Source organism: Pleuronectes platessa, chromosome 11, assembly GCF_947347685.1.
Source record: "Pleuronectes platessa chromosome 11, fPlePla1.1, whole genome shotgun sequence".
Lineage (NCBI taxonomy): Eukaryota > Metazoa > Chordata > Actinopteri > Pleuronectiformes > Pleuronectidae > Pleuronectes > Pleuronectes platessa.
This window is the reverse complement of record NC_070636.1, coordinates 6,473,785-6,488,661: the sequence shown is the minus strand read 5'-3', so window position 1 is coordinate 6,488,661 and position 14,877 is coordinate 6,473,785. Positions and strand designations below refer to the sequence as shown.

The 14,877-nt window shown below is 41.0% G+C and overlaps 1 long non-coding RNA gene and 5 gene segments (V, D, J or C); 2 read left to right on the top strand and 4 right to left on the bottom strand.

Moving 5' to 3' along the window:
- Positions 1-1,815: 1,815 nt before the first annotated feature.
- LOC128451254 (Ig kappa chain V region 3381-like) lies at positions 1,816-2,643 on the bottom strand. The segment is given in 2 exon segments: positions 1,816-2,310; positions 2,404-2,643. Coding segments are annotated over 2 exon segments (375 nt in total).
- A 298-nt stretch (positions 2,644-2,941) lies between these two features.
- Positions 2,942-4,461, top strand: LOC128451280 (immunoglobulin lambda constant 1-like; the record flags this gene model as incomplete). The annotated part of the segment is given in 2 exon segments: positions 2,942-3,134; positions 3,915-4,461. Coding segments are annotated over 2 exon segments (516 nt in total), but the record flags the coding sequence as incomplete, so codon positions are not given.
- A 706-nt stretch (positions 4,462-5,167) lies between these two features.
- On the bottom strand, positions 5,168-6,053 carry LOC128451267 (Ig kappa chain V region 2717-like). The segment is given in 2 exon segments: positions 5,168-5,720; positions 5,814-6,053. Coding segments are annotated over 2 exon segments (366 nt in total).
- Positions 6,054-6,894: 841 nt separating this feature from the next.
- On the bottom strand, positions 6,895-7,710 carry LOC128451265 (Ig kappa chain V region K16-167-like). The segment is given in 2 exon segments: positions 6,895-7,356; positions 7,450-7,710. Coding segments are annotated over 2 exon segments (366 nt in total).
- A 4,838-nt stretch (positions 7,711-12,548) lies between these two features.
- Positions 12,549-14,722, top strand: LOC128451281 (uncharacterized). Its single transcript, XR_008340086.1, has 2 exons — positions 12,549-13,296; positions 14,051-14,722. It is a non-coding gene; the product is annotated as an uncharacterized LOC128451281 (long non-coding RNA).
- On the bottom strand, positions 13,635-14,874 carry LOC128451245 (Ig kappa chain V-VI region NQ2-6.1-like). The segment is given in 2 exon segments: positions 13,635-14,429; positions 14,523-14,874. Coding segments are annotated over 2 exon segments (384 nt in total).
- Between the last annotated feature and the right edge of the window lie 3 nt (positions 14,875-14,877).

The window sequence follows — 14,877 nt, the reverse complement described above, 5'->3', positions numbered from 1 at the left end:
ACAGAAGAGAAATTTAAATCAAATCGATATTTGGTGTGACCCCCCTTTGCCTTCAAAACAGCATCAATTCGTCTCGGTAGACTTGCACACAGTTTTTGAAGGAACTCGGCTGGTAGGTTGTTCCAAACATCTTGGAGAACTAACCACAGATGTTCTGTGGATGTAGGCTTCCTCAAATCCTTTTGTCTCTTCATGTAAACCCAGACAGACTCGATGATGGTGAGATCAGGGCTCTTCGGGGGCCATACTTATTGTTGCTCTTTACGCTGAAGATAGTTCTTAATGACATTGGCTGTATGTTTGGGGTCGTTGTCCTGCTGCAGAATGAATTTGGTGCCAATCATACGCCTCCCTGATGGTATTGCATGATGGACAAGTATCTGCCTGTATTTCTCAGCATTGAGGATACCGTTAATCCTGACCAAATCTCCAACTCCATTTGTAGAAATGCAGCCCGAAACTTGCAAGGAACCTCCACCATGCTTCACTGTTGCCTGCAGACACTCATTATTGTATGGCTCTCCAGCCCTTCGGCGAACAAACTGCCTTCTTCTACAACCAAATATTTCAACTTTTGACTCATCAGTCCAGAGCACCTGCTGCCATTTGTCTGCACCCCAGTTCCTATGTTTTCGTGCATAGTTGAGTCGCTTGGCCTTGTTTTCATGTTGGAGGTTTGGCTTTTTGGCTGCAACTCTTCCATGAAGACAACTTCTGATCAGACTTCTCTGGACAGTAGATGGGTGAACATGGGTCCCACTGGTCTCTGTCAGTTCTGAGCTGAAGGCACTGCTGGACATCTTCCGATCTCGAAGGGAAATTAGCTTGATGTATTTTTTTTTCTGCTGCACTAAGTTTCCTTGGCCGACCACTGCATCTATGATCCACAGCACATCTGGAAACCCCAGTCTGCTTTGAATTCTTTGTCTGGGAGAGACCTTGCTGATGCAGTATAACTTCCTTGGGTCTTGTTGCTGTGCTCAGTCCTGCCATGGTGTATGACCTGTGGCATCAAACTGTCTTTCACATCCTCACATTGGTAAGCACAGTTTGGCTGTTCCTCATCCAGTTTGAAGCCTCCTACACAGCTGTTTCTGTTTCAGTTAATGACTGTTTCAACCTACATATGAAATTGATGATCATTAGCCGCTGTTTGGTATAATTGGTTGATCATACACCTGACTATAATCCTACAAAATCCCTGACTTTGTGCAAGTGTACCTGTAAGAATTGATGCTGGTTTAAAGGCAAAGGGTACTAACACTAAATATTAATTTGATTTAGATTTTTCTTTTGTTCGCTCCCTTAGCATTTCGTTAATTTATTAAATAAACTGTTCATACTTCCATTTTTGAAAGCATTCTTAGTTTATAGCTTTTTTTCTCACCTGCCTAAAACGTTTGCACAGTACTGTATATATTATAATTAAATATTAATAATTTATTTTGAAAAAGTCTACTTAAAGAGGATGACAGTCTATGTAAAATATGCAGTTTTTATTAAAAATCCAAACTAATATTTGTGCAGTCTATATGTTTAAAAAAACGTGAGTTCAAAGATAAAGTCAACAAATAAAATATATATAAAGATGTATACAGCCTGTGGAATGCACCTTGCTCTATATAGGATTCTTGAGATATACTACAAATACATCATGAAGTTATTTACTGCAAATACTGCACTTTTTTTAACATAGAAATATTCTAATGAGACTTCTGTGGGAAATAAGTGAATAAGCAAAGCTTGAGGTAAAATTATATTTAAATATTACAAACTGGTAATTTACTTTTAGGAATAAAGTGATGTAGTTTGTAAAATAAACTTTAGAAGAGCTTCATCTTAGGTCTGAAAGTGTGTGATTGTGTCTGTTGTGCTTGGTGAGGTTACTGTCAGTCTCTGTGTTCACTGGTCTGTGTCCCACTCTCTTCCTGCTGTAACAGCTCATGTCTCTGCGTCTGACTGAGGGAGGTTTTTGTACGACTGTAAATCACTGTGTCAACACAGGTGCTCTGCTTAAATAATGATAGCTCTTACAGTAGTAAACTGCTGCATCTTCACTCTGAACTCCACTGATGGTTAAGGTGAAGCTAGAACCAGAGCCACTGCCACTGAATCGAGAGGGAATTCCTGTTTCTAGAGTTGATGTTGAGTATATAAGAAGCTTGGGAGCCTGTCCAGGTTTCTGCTGGTACCAGGACATATAACTAGTGCTACCAACACTGGGGTTGGTGTTACAGGTCAGTGTGACAGTGGATCCTGGAGTAAATGTCACGACTGGAGGCTGAGTCACAGTCACCTGGCCGCTGCATCCTGCACACAAACACAAATCATACATTAATCAGCGGAGGTGAAGAGAGAGAACAGGCAGCGCATCACGTCTGAAATGTTGCTGAGTGACTGAACCTGTGAAGCTGCAGCAGGCCAGCGTCCAGATGAGGAGGGTGATGAGAGTCATGGTGGTTGTGGTGGACTGACGGGTCTGAGTCCTGCAGAGTTGGAGTCACAGGACTATAAAGCTTCTCAGTTCAGTGGAGGATCAGCTGACGATGCAAAGCCTCCTCTCTATGGAAATGATTCCTCTGCTCTGAGCGGACTGAAGGTGACGTGGGACACAAACTCAGGAGCGCTGCTGTTTGGATTTACACTAAATATGAAGAAGCAGAATTGAGGGTCGTCAGCATCTGGATTCAAATTGTGTCACTTTCATTGATGCAAATATGTGTATTTCATTCCCCTTGAATTACAGAGTGAGTAGACGTACTATATATTTTCAAAATATATTATTTTTATTTTTTTGAAGCATCCTGATTGTTTTACAGCTTTCAAATGATGTCAAACAATTTTTTGAAAAATTAATTCAGGACAAAGTGAAATCAACATTTTTTTTCGTAATGTTAAGCAGTAACAAAAATGTTCACAAATATTGTATTTTTAATTTTTAAATCTTGATGGAATTTCCAACCAAATTACCTCAATATATATATTCAGTGTAAATTGTGTAGTTTTACCAGAAACAAGTGACTCTTCAGTGGACAGACTGTTGTTCACGGTGCAGGAGGTTTTTGTACGAGCACCTAATGAGTCTGTATCACTGTGGTGGACTTTCGGTGGAGGAACCAAACTCAACATTAACTGTAAGTACCAGAGACTTTTACTTTGTGCATTTATAAGTTTTATCAAATAATGAACAAGAATTTGATCAAGTTCAGAGATTGACTGGCTGATAATTTTGTTGAATTTTTATCAATCTGAGGTAATCTCATATCCTGAGAAAAAGAAATGCAGATAAATATTTATTGATCGTAATGAATTATGTAGATTAATACATTTATAGAAACATGCTAAAACAAATGTTTCATCTATTTTCATGTACAATGATGATTTTTTTTCACATGTTTAAAACGTTTTAAAATAGAATTTGCTCAAGCTTCAAACTAAATCATAAACTGTTTAAAAATGTTTAGTTTGAATTGATCAAACATATTTTGGCACAAAAATCAGATGATGGACACAAACAGGATTTTATCAGTCGATGCAGCTCAGCTTTGTGTTCACGCTTCATGTGGTGAAAAGGAAGTGAAAGAAACAGACGACAAAGGTTTGAACTGTTTTCACACCAGTGTTTCAGCTCTGTGAGTTTAAACAGAAGAAAATCATCTCAGGGACGAGTTCTTCACTGTCACACGTTGAGAAACAGACGTGAAGACGTCCTCAATAATCATCAATAATCATTATCAGTGAACCTTCTCAGCCACATTGACACTTGAACCCTGCGGCTGATGGTCTGACACTGAGTGAATGATGTTCAACAGTAGAAGTTCTTCTGTTTCATTTCATAACAAACAAGAAATCACCTGTACGTCATTTTCCTTCATCCTCATCCCTTTGTCTTTTCTCCCCTCTCTCTCCTCCAGTGGGTGTGGTGCGGCCCACCCTGACCCTCCTCCCCCCCTCCAGTGAAGAGCTGCAGCAGGGCACTGCCACTATGGTGTGTATGGCCAGCGGGGGCTTCCCCTCAGCCTGGAGCCTGGGCTGGAAGGTGGGGGGCAGCAGCAGGTCCTCAGGGGTGTCTCACAGCCTGGGGGTCCTGGGGGGGGGCGGCCACTACAGCTGGAGCAGCACCTTGAGTCTCCCTGCAGACCAGTGGAGGAAGGCGGGCTCAGTGAGCTGTGAGGCCAGTCTGGACGGACAGAGCCCTGTCGCTCAAACCCTGGACCCTGACCTCTGCTCGGAGTAGAGAGACGACCGGATGGAGTCATTGTGCTCTACTGTGGGTCTGTTTGATTTACATGTGTTCTACTGCAGCTCTGCATGTCTTCATGTCTTTTCTTCAACTCATTATGACAGTCCAATGCTGTATTGTGCTACTTTTGAAACAAGAATAAATATTTCATGTTCGAATGTCATTTGTTTTTCACATTTCTATTTTTACTTTACTAAAATAAAATATATCATCACCAACATCTGCCTCTGTTTGTTTTTTTCTGAGGCAAAAGATATTAATGTAAATCTGTGTTTTACTTCTACTTAGACAGTAATTTATCTTGTGTGGATCTGCATGAAAACCATGTTTCTGACTTCTGAGATGAACATTGAACAAAATGATGAAAATCACAAAAGTATCACATTAGTAGTTTGTAGGACTTTCCTCATAATTCACATTATTGTCAATAAGTGACAGAAGTAAAAGTTTATAATGAAACCTGAGTAATTAAAGGGAAATTACACATTTAGCATAAGAGTTAATTAGATATTCTGTTCCATCCATGTTCTGATGTGTGAGTGCTTAATGGTAATACACTTTTGAACGTTTGTTTTTGAATCTTTACGATACAGCTCCGTTTACAACACGTGCAACTCGGCCGGTCAATGCAGCGTTCACTGCTCCACCAGAGAATCACCATGAAAACTAATTTGTGGGACTCCAGGGGCGTTTCAAGGGACTTTAGGGGCCTCAGGCAAAAGGGACCTTGAGCCTACATTGACCCAAACACCCCCCTACAAAGAAACACATGAACCACATCAATACAATCTTCAAAAAAATATTTTATAATCAAAATTAAAAAAGTGCAGATCTGTGCATCCACGTAAATGATAGTGAAGTATACAATTTAGGTTCAACCTCCCCCCCCCCCCCCCCCCCCCCCCACCCCCTCCTCATCTTACACATATTTAGATGATCTAGTCCTCAACTCAAAATCTAAAATGACAAAGTTGGTTTCATGGGGCTTAGTTTGGAGAATACTGAACTTTTAAAACGGTGAGTTTGTTTCAGTTGTGTTTAGCTTCATTGTCGCTTTGCTTGAAGACTTGTGTTGTGTTCACTGGACCAGTTATTCTCTGTGCAGCTGCAGCAGACCAGTTTCACTTCAGTCAAACTGAGGGAGGTTTTTGTACGGCTCTAAATCACTGTGTGGACACTCCACTGCTGTGTAAACCTAAACAGTAATAATCTCCAACATCTTCAGCCTGAACACCGCTGATGGTTAAGGTGAAGCTAGAACCAGAGCCACTGCCACTGAATCGAGAGGGAGTTCCTGTATTAAGAGTTGTTGCTGTGTATATAAGAAGCTTGGGAGCCTGTCCAGGTTTCTGCTGGTACCAGGACAAATAATTATTGCTATAAACACTGGGGTTGGTGTTACAGGTCAGCGTGACAGTGGATCCTGGAGTAAATGTCACGACTGGAGGCTGAGTCACAGTCATCTGGCCGCTGCATCCTGCACACAAACACAAATCATACATTAATCAGCGGAGGTGAAGAGAGAGAACAGGCAGCGCATCACGTCTGAAATGTTGCTGAGTGACTGAACCTGTGAAGCTGCAGCAGGCCAGCGTCCAGATGAGGAGGGTGATGAGAGTCATGGTGGTTGTGGTCGACTGACGGGTCTGAGTCCTGCAGAGTTGGAGTCACAGGACTATAAAGCTTCTCAGTTCAGTGGAGGATCAGCTGACGATGCAAAGCCTCCTCTCTATGGAAATGATTCCTCTGCTCTGAGCGGACTGAAGGTGACGTGGGACACAAACTCAGGAGCGTTGCTGTTTGGATTTACACTAAAGATGAAGAAGCACAATTGAGGGTCGTCAGCATCTGGATTCAAATTGTGTTACTTTCATTGATGCAAATATGTGTATTTCATTACTGTTGAGTTTCAGACTGAATAGATGTACAGTAGAATTTTCAAAACATTTTGTTTTAATTCTTTTGAAGCATCCTGTTTGTTTTTTACTGCTTTCAAATGATGTCAAACTATTTTTTTTCGAAATATTAATTTATGACAAAGTTAAATCAACTTTCATCTCTCAATGTTCTGAAGTAACAAAAATGTTCACAAATATTTATTATTAAATTATTAAATCTTTACCTGTGCTCGGAGTAGAGAGACGACAGCACTTCCTGTCTGACATGATGCTGATTCTTTGATGAGCTGCACATCTCCTCTCTGCAGCTTTCTGCTGGGTTTTAGTGTCCATGTTGCTTTTCAGTATTGATCATCTGCATATTCTGCTTCATCGCTTATAGTGTTTTTAATTAAACTGACTTTTATTAGTGTAATTCTTATTTTAAACAAACCTACTCATTCATCAAAATATCATAATCATCATTGAATAAAACTGTGTGTCACAATAAATCTGTGTCATTGTTATGATTTCAACATTTTACACTTTGCAAAACCTCCAGTCTTGATCATTGCAGTGTCAGACAGTGCAGGAGATGGTTTCAGTTGTGTCTCTTCTCTGCACGTCAGTAGAGGATACTACATATGAAGCATCAAAGAATTTATTTTAAAATCTATAACAATAACCTGGAGCTTTTCGTTTGGACTGATGTACGGTGCCAGGTTCGGTCAGTAGCTTCAGAGCGGGAAGTGAATGAGGAGAATCCAAAACGAGAAGTGTGTGTGGGGTTTGTTTCAGTTGTGTTTCGATTCCTTTGCTTGAAGACTTGTGTTGTGTTCACTGGACCAGTTATTCTCTGTGCAGCTGCAGCAGACCAGTTTCACTTCAGTCAAACTGAGGGAGGTTTTTGTACGGCTCTAAATCACTGTGTGAACACATTACTGCTATGATAACCGACACAGTAGTAATCTCCAACATCTTCAGCCTGAACACCGCTGATGGTTAAGGTGAAGCTAGAACCAGAGCCACTGCCACTGAATCGAGAGGGAATTCCTGAATATAGAGTTGATGCTCTGTATATGAGAAGCTTGGGAGCCTGTCCAGGTTTCTGCTGGTACCAGGACGTAAAATCATTGTTATAAACACTGGGGTTGGTTTTACAGGTCAGCGTGACAGTGGATCCTGGAGTAAATGTCACGACTGGAGGCTGAGTCACAGTCACCTGGCCGCTGCATCCTGCACACAAACACAAATCATACATTAATCAGCGGAGGTGAAGAGAGAGAACAGGCAGCGCATCACGTCTGAAATGTTGCTGAGTGACTGAACCTGTGAAGCTGCAGCAGGCCAGCGTCCAGATGAGGAGGGTGATGAGAGTCATGGTGGTTGTGGTGGACTGACGGGTCTGAGTCCTGCAGAGTTGGAGTCACAGGACTATAAAGCTTCTCAGTTCAGTGGAGGATCAGCTGACGATGCAAAGCCTCCTCTCTATGGAAATGATTCCTCTGCTCTGAGCGGACTGAAGGTGACGTGGGACACAAACTCAGGAGCGTTGCTGTTTGGATTTACACTAAATATGAAGAAGCAGAATTGAGGGTCATCAGCATCTGGATTCAAATTGTGTCACTTTCATTGATGCAAATATGTGTATTTCATCCCCCTTGAATTACATAGTGAGTAGAAGTACATTGGAATTCTCAAAACATTTTGTGTTAATCCTTTTGAAATATCCTGTTTGTTTTACAGCTTGTAAATGAACTCAGACAATTTTTTTCGAAATATGAATTCATGACAAAGTTAAATCAACTTGTTGTCTCTCAATGTTCAGTAGTAATAAGAATGTAAAAAAAAATTGGATCATCAAAATTATTAAAGTTCAGACCCGTGCATCCATGTAAGTGATAATGAAGTAATAAAGTTTATGTTCAACCCCCCCGCCCCCCCCCCCCACCACCACCACCACCACCACCTCGTTCAGACTCTGTGTGACTTTAACTCTGAGGAGAAGCGATGCATAAAATTCATGCAAAATACATTTGAGTGCACCTGTCTTTATGAAACTGAGAGGAAGAGGTGACGCTGAGTGAGAACATGTGGACATCACATGAAGGAACTTTCACTTCTGTGTTTGACTTTGAAAAGTTCTGGTCTGCACACATGGGAGAAGTTTGAATAAAAATCTAACCAGGTGATTTTGTTTCCTCAACTAAATCCAACTGTGACTGAACACTGAAGCCAGGAAGCTGCTCTGGGAGTAACTCTCTCCCTCAGGAATATCCCTTCATGTCTCTAAGTAGATGCACACTGACCCCTGCTGGCAGTTCACCATCATCAATAACTCCATCATGTTGTGAGGCTGATTTTGTTTACTGTCCTTGTTCAACCTTTTCATCACCATGTTCATCAGTCATTTCATGCAGCTCTGATATTAGGGAAAGAAGTCAGTAAGTACGAGTCATCTGACCTCAGTGACCCCAGGCCTCTGTTTTATAGAAGTATTCTCACCGTCTGAGAAAATACTCTGAGTATCAATCAGACTAAATGTGACAGTGAAGTTCACGAGAATCAGGCTCATTCGAGTACTTTATAAAAGATTAAAGTTTAACATGTCAGTTCCATTAAAACTGAGCAAACTGCATCTGCTAATAAAGATAAAACCATGTGAATTAAAAGAGCAGAAAAATGCATCATGAGTCCTAAAGAGACCTTAGTTAGATAGACTGTCTATATGAAGATATAGACAGTCTGATTACTATTTAATTATATATAAGGTCTATATAGCAATAAATACAGTCTATTGACTGTCTGATTAATATATGTTGTATATAAAATATATATAATAATAATAATTAACCTCAAAGCCATCACTGACCCTCTCCTGGACCCTCTGCAGTTTGCCTACAGAGCCAACAGGTCTGTAGACGATGCAGTAAACATGGTCCTTCACTTCATCCTCCAGCACCTGGACTCCTCAGGAACCTACGCCAGGATCCTGTTTGTGGACTTCAGGTCTGCCTTCAACACCATCATTCTGGATCTGCTACAGGAGAAGCTCTCCCAGCTGAGTGTGCCTGACTCCACCTGCAGGTGGATCACAGACTTCCTGTCTGACAGGAGGCAACACGGGAGGCTAGAAGGATGTCTCTGACTCCAAGACCATAAGCACCTTTGGAGGTTCCCCTCAAGGCTGTGTTCTTTCCCCTCTACTCTTCTCCCTGTTTACCAATAGCTGCACCTCTAGTCACCAGTCCGTCAAACTCCTTAAGTTTGTGGATGACACCAGCCTCATTGGGATCATCTCTGGTGGGGATGAGTCCGCCTACAGGTGGAAGATTGACCATCTGGTGACCTGGTGTGATCAGCACAACCTGGAGCTCAATGCTTTGAAAACAGTGGAGATGGTTGTAGACTTTAGAAGGAGCCCATCCCCACCCACCCCCATCACCCTGATAGACGCCCCAGTCGTCACTGCAGAGTCCTTCCGTTTCATGGACACCATCATCTCCCAGGACCTCAAGTGGGAGCTGAACATCAGCTCCCTCTCCAAAAGAGCTCAAAAGAAGATGTACTTCCTGCAGCAGCTGAAGAAGTTCAACCTGCCAAAGACAATGATGGTGCACTTCTACACCTGCATCATCAAGTCCATCCTCTTCTCTTCCATCTCCATCTGGTACGCTGCTGCCACTGCCAATGACAAAGAAAGACTGCAGCGTATTGTTGTGTATTCGTTAGAGTAAAACATGTAGACATATGCTTAGAACATAATAATAGGCTTACATTTATGGTGTTTGCCCTTTGGACACTCAGACATTCTCAGAGAGTCCACCAGGGGTTTGTCTTATTTACTTTACCTATTTGGGGACGACCTTTGATCTAGGGAACCATCTCTGACCAGTTAACAGATGGGCTCAGAAGGAATGTTCTTGACCAGTGTGTCTTCATGTTCAGACACAAAAACGTGTCCTTATTTAGTCAGAAATCCCATGTGGGATGTGTTTTACCTGAAGTCATGGGTGGAACCAAACTCCCTATATAACTGTGTGTAAGACCCCAGCACGTCAGACTTTCACTATTGGCTGTGTGTCTCCGGGTATCTAGATGCCCGTCCCGACCTGTAATTTCTTGTAATAAACTTTGTTACACTGAAACTACTGGGTCCTCGGAATCCTTCCTTTATCATCAACAACTTCTACAACATCATTGACCTCTCGGCTGCATCAAATATACGATAGAACTTGACGTCACGAACTGAGACGATTTGAGGCCTGCTGCATCTCCAGATGACTTCAACCAGGGTGAGCATTTCTCACTAGGCTGTTCAGTGTCTGCTGCAAGGTCACACCGTTAAAAGAACCTGTTTTTAAGGAAATGTCTTGTTGTGTTGGTGTTTGAAGTGAAGCTCCGTGCAAAATTAGATTTTATTTGCGAAGTGCACATCGCAAATAAAAAGGGGGGATTGTTATAGAACAGATATAAGAGTGAATAAAGGAAAGAGAAGTACTTAAGGTACAGGACATAGTTTAGAATAGCTTAATTGTAATGATAAGGTGGTTAAATGACATTGTGCAAGATTATAAAAGACGGTACCTCAACTTTTTAACAGTAAGACATGTGTGTATTAATCACTGCGTTTCAATTGGCTAAGGCATAGCCAGAAATTGAGTTACAGAGAAAAATTGGGATAAACCTGGATCCAGGGAATTTGAATTAATAAATAAGTGTAAAGTGATAAGAGAAAGAGTAATAAGAGAAATAAGAGTAAGGAAATGATCATAGGAAGAGCCGCAAATTTGGATAGTGGAAGCCCTCAGTGAAGGAGCGTTAGTATGGGCCGTAAAAACCTCACCACAGGTCAGTTTAATAACTGGAGATTGTAAAATAAAAATCCAATTGACTGTTCCCACTCTGACATTTGTTGACGAACAGTGTCTGATGCAGCATCTCATTGGATGATTTACATCTCATATAGGTAGCACAAATTTGAATAGAAGTAGAGAGAAATAGCGGCAAAAAGCATGCTCGGGGTGTGAATGAGCTTTTGAGCGGTTGGATGAAAATGAGTGTGCGTGTATGTACAGGGAGCTGACTCCCAGAGGTATGTGTGTGATGAATATGGACATTGCTCTGTTCTAGATGTGTGAGAAAAATGCAGCAGGTGCTGGTGTGTGGTTGGTCTGGGAAGCATGGAAAAAGGTGTTTATACAGATCATATAGCCCATCAAGTGGTGCTGTACAGGAAAAAGGAACATGACCATAAGGAACATGACAAGGATGTTCTTAGAAAACTCAATCAAATACAACTGGTGGATAATAAAAAAATTAATAAGCAAGCTCTGGTTACACAGAATCAGGCTCCACTAGAACAATCACTACTACAATCACAGCTGAACCAGGTTCAGCTCCAATCGTTCCAGCCATCATCAGTGGTTCCAGTCATCTCCTACCAAGAGTCAGCATTTGATCAAGCACAGACCTGGAGAGGAAGGTTCGATCCAAATTTTAAACAGCATTCAGAAGAATGTTATGATTGTGGACAGTTTGCCTGTGAGTGTAACAGCTGGAGAGAATATGGAGGAGGAGAATACTGAAGAAAGTAGTTCACAAGAAAGGGGGCTACATGACCCAGCCGGAAAACGCTGGACGGTCTGCAAATGCTTGGTTGCAAGAGAAATTAGGACCAATAGGAGCAGTTTCTTTTATATTAGTGATGTGTTTCCAGGGGGGAAATGGACAATGGCACTTATAATTTCACATTTACTTATAGAGTGTTAATCTGTATTTGATGTTTTAATTTGTATCTGTTTTGTTGTGCAAAGATACTGGTTTTCTTTTCTTTCATTCTAGAACATATTGGGGGAAGATCACTGAGAGGGTGGTTGATGTTCAGTGACTCAGACAATTCAAAGATGAAAAATACGGATGGACTGAAGGACTCTGAACAAAGATAAAATATCCAGATTCAACATGTCATCACTACAACTGAGAGTCAATACTGCTGAGAAACGTGCAGTGTTCTTTATTTTTATGTTTTCTCCGTAGATGTAGAAGTGATATTAAAAATGAATTATAATCTTTGAAATGTTAATTACTTGGGAAAATGACATTTTCTGTTATTAGGTAAATATACTGGGATCTCAGATGTTTTCTTTTTCGTGATCTTTAAGGATAGTGGTGTTAGGCAGGGAAAGGTCCATTGAAAGCTCCAATGGGGCAGCCAGGCTGACTTTGGACATTATTTTGTTTTTATTTGCTGAGATTCCATATGTATTTGCTTAAAGTCTTTTTCTTATGATTATTTGCTAAATTCCTTATTTCAGTAGCAGGGAGTACGATGTATGACCGCTTGGGCAGAGGGGTCGTGAGAGAATTTTCCTGTCTAGTTTGTTTGATGGATATTAAAGGAAAGATAGCTGCCTGACAGGTTTTTCACTCTTACTCTTAAAAACTCCATAACTGTTGCTATGTTGTTAAAATTATGCTGTAGACGGTTTGGTATTTTTATAATGATCATATACCTGTATGTTTTATTCCTTTGATTGTTTCGAGACTTTGTTTAGTCTCGAAGGGGGGTTATGTTGTGTATTCGTTAGAGTAAAACATGTTGACATATGCTTAGAACATAATAATAGGCTTACATTTATGGTGTTTGCCCTTTGGACACTCAGACATTCTCAGAGAGTCCACCAGGTGTTTGTCTTATTTACTTTACCTATTTGGGGACGACCTTTGATCTAGGGAACCATCTCTGACCAGTTAACAGATGGGCTCAGAAGGAATGTTCTTGACCAGTGTGTCTTCATGTTCAGACACAAAAACGTGTCCTTATTTAGTCAGAAATCCCATGTGGGATGTTTTTTACCTGAAGTCATGGGTGGAACCAAACTCCCTATATAACTGTGTGTAAGACCCCAGCACGTCAGACTTTCACTATTGGCTGTGTGTCTTCGGGTATCTAGATGCCCGTCCCGACCTGTAATTTCTTGTAATAAACTTTGTTACACTGAAACTACTGGGTCCTCGGAATCCTTCCTTCATCATCAACAACTTCTACAACATCATTGACCTCTCGGCTGCATCAAATATACGATAGTATCATCCGTTTTGCTGAGAAGGTGATTGGCTGTAATCTGACATCTCTACAGGACCTGTTTGCCTCGAGGACCCTGAGGCGTGAAGGTAAGATTGTGGCTGATCCTTTCCCACCTGACTTGGACCTTTATCCCACCCCCACGCCTCAAGGATGTGTTACATTAACACATATTATATTATATTATATTATATTATATTATATTATATTATATTATATTATATTACATGTTGCAAATTGACATTGCTCTCCTGTTTTTCATTTTTCATTTTACTTTCTACATTACTCTTTATAACTTTTATCTTTTATATCTTTTATCTTATATATTGTTTTTTTTCTTATGTGTGTAGTATTGATTGTGTTTTCATGTTCTTATGTTCATTATATTCACCAAAAACCAGAGCAAATTACAGGGAGGTGTAAACCTAATTGGCAAAAAATACATTCTGATTCTGACTCTGATTCTGAATATACCAATAATATATTCATATACAGTCTATTTAAAGATGTTCATAGTCTATATAAAATATGTAGAGTTTAAAACAATGAATACAAATATATATACAGTCTATATGTCTGTTAATACAAAGATAAAGTCAACAAACAATATAAATAAACATGAGTACAGCCTATGGAATGCACCTTGCTCTATGTAGGATTCTTGAGTATACTACAAATACATCATGAATTTATTTACTGCAAATACTGCACTTGAGAAAATCTATTTTTGAAGAGCTTCATCTTAGGTCTGAAAGTGTGTGATTGTGTCTGTTGTGCTTGGTGAGGTTACTGTCAGTCTCTGTGTTCACTGGTCTGTGTCCCACTCTCTTCCTGCTGTAACAGCTCATGTCTCTGCGTCTGACTGAGGGAGGTTTTTGTACGACTGTAAATCACTGTGTCAACACATCTGCTCCGCTTACTACATGGATGCTCTTACAGTAATAAACTGCTGCATCTTCACTCTGAACTCCACTGATGGTCAAAGAGAAGTCAGAGCTGCTTCCACTGCCACTGAACCGAGCAGGTATTCCTGATTGTCTATTGCTCACCCTGTATATTAGGAGCCGTGGAGCCTGTCCAGGTTTCTGCTGGTACCAGTACATACAATCAACAGAACTACATTTTGCAACACTGGGGTTGGTGTTACAGGTCAGTGTGACAGTGGATCCTGGAGTAAATGTCACGACTGGAGGCTGAGTCACAGTCACCTGGCCGCTGCATCCTGCACACAAACACAAATCATACATTAATCAGCGGAGGTGAAGAGAGAGAACAGGCAGCGCATCACGTCTGAAATGTTGCTGAGTGACTGAACCTGTGAAGCTGCAGCAGGCCAGCGTCCAGATGAGGAGGGTGATGAGAGTCATGGTGGTTGTGGTCGACTGACGGGTCTGAGTCCTGCAGAGTTGGAGTCACAGGACTATAAAGCTTCTCAGTTCAGTGGAGGATCAGCTGACGATGCAAAGCCTCCTCTCTATGGAAATGATTCCTCTGCTCTGAGCGGACTGAAGGTGACGTGGGACACAAACTCAGGAGCGTTGCTGTTTGGATTTACACTAAATATGAAGAAGCAAAATTGAGGGTCGTCAGCATCTGGATTCAAATTGTGTCACTTTCATTGATGCAAATATGTGTATTTCATTTCCATTGAATTACAGAGTTAGTAGACG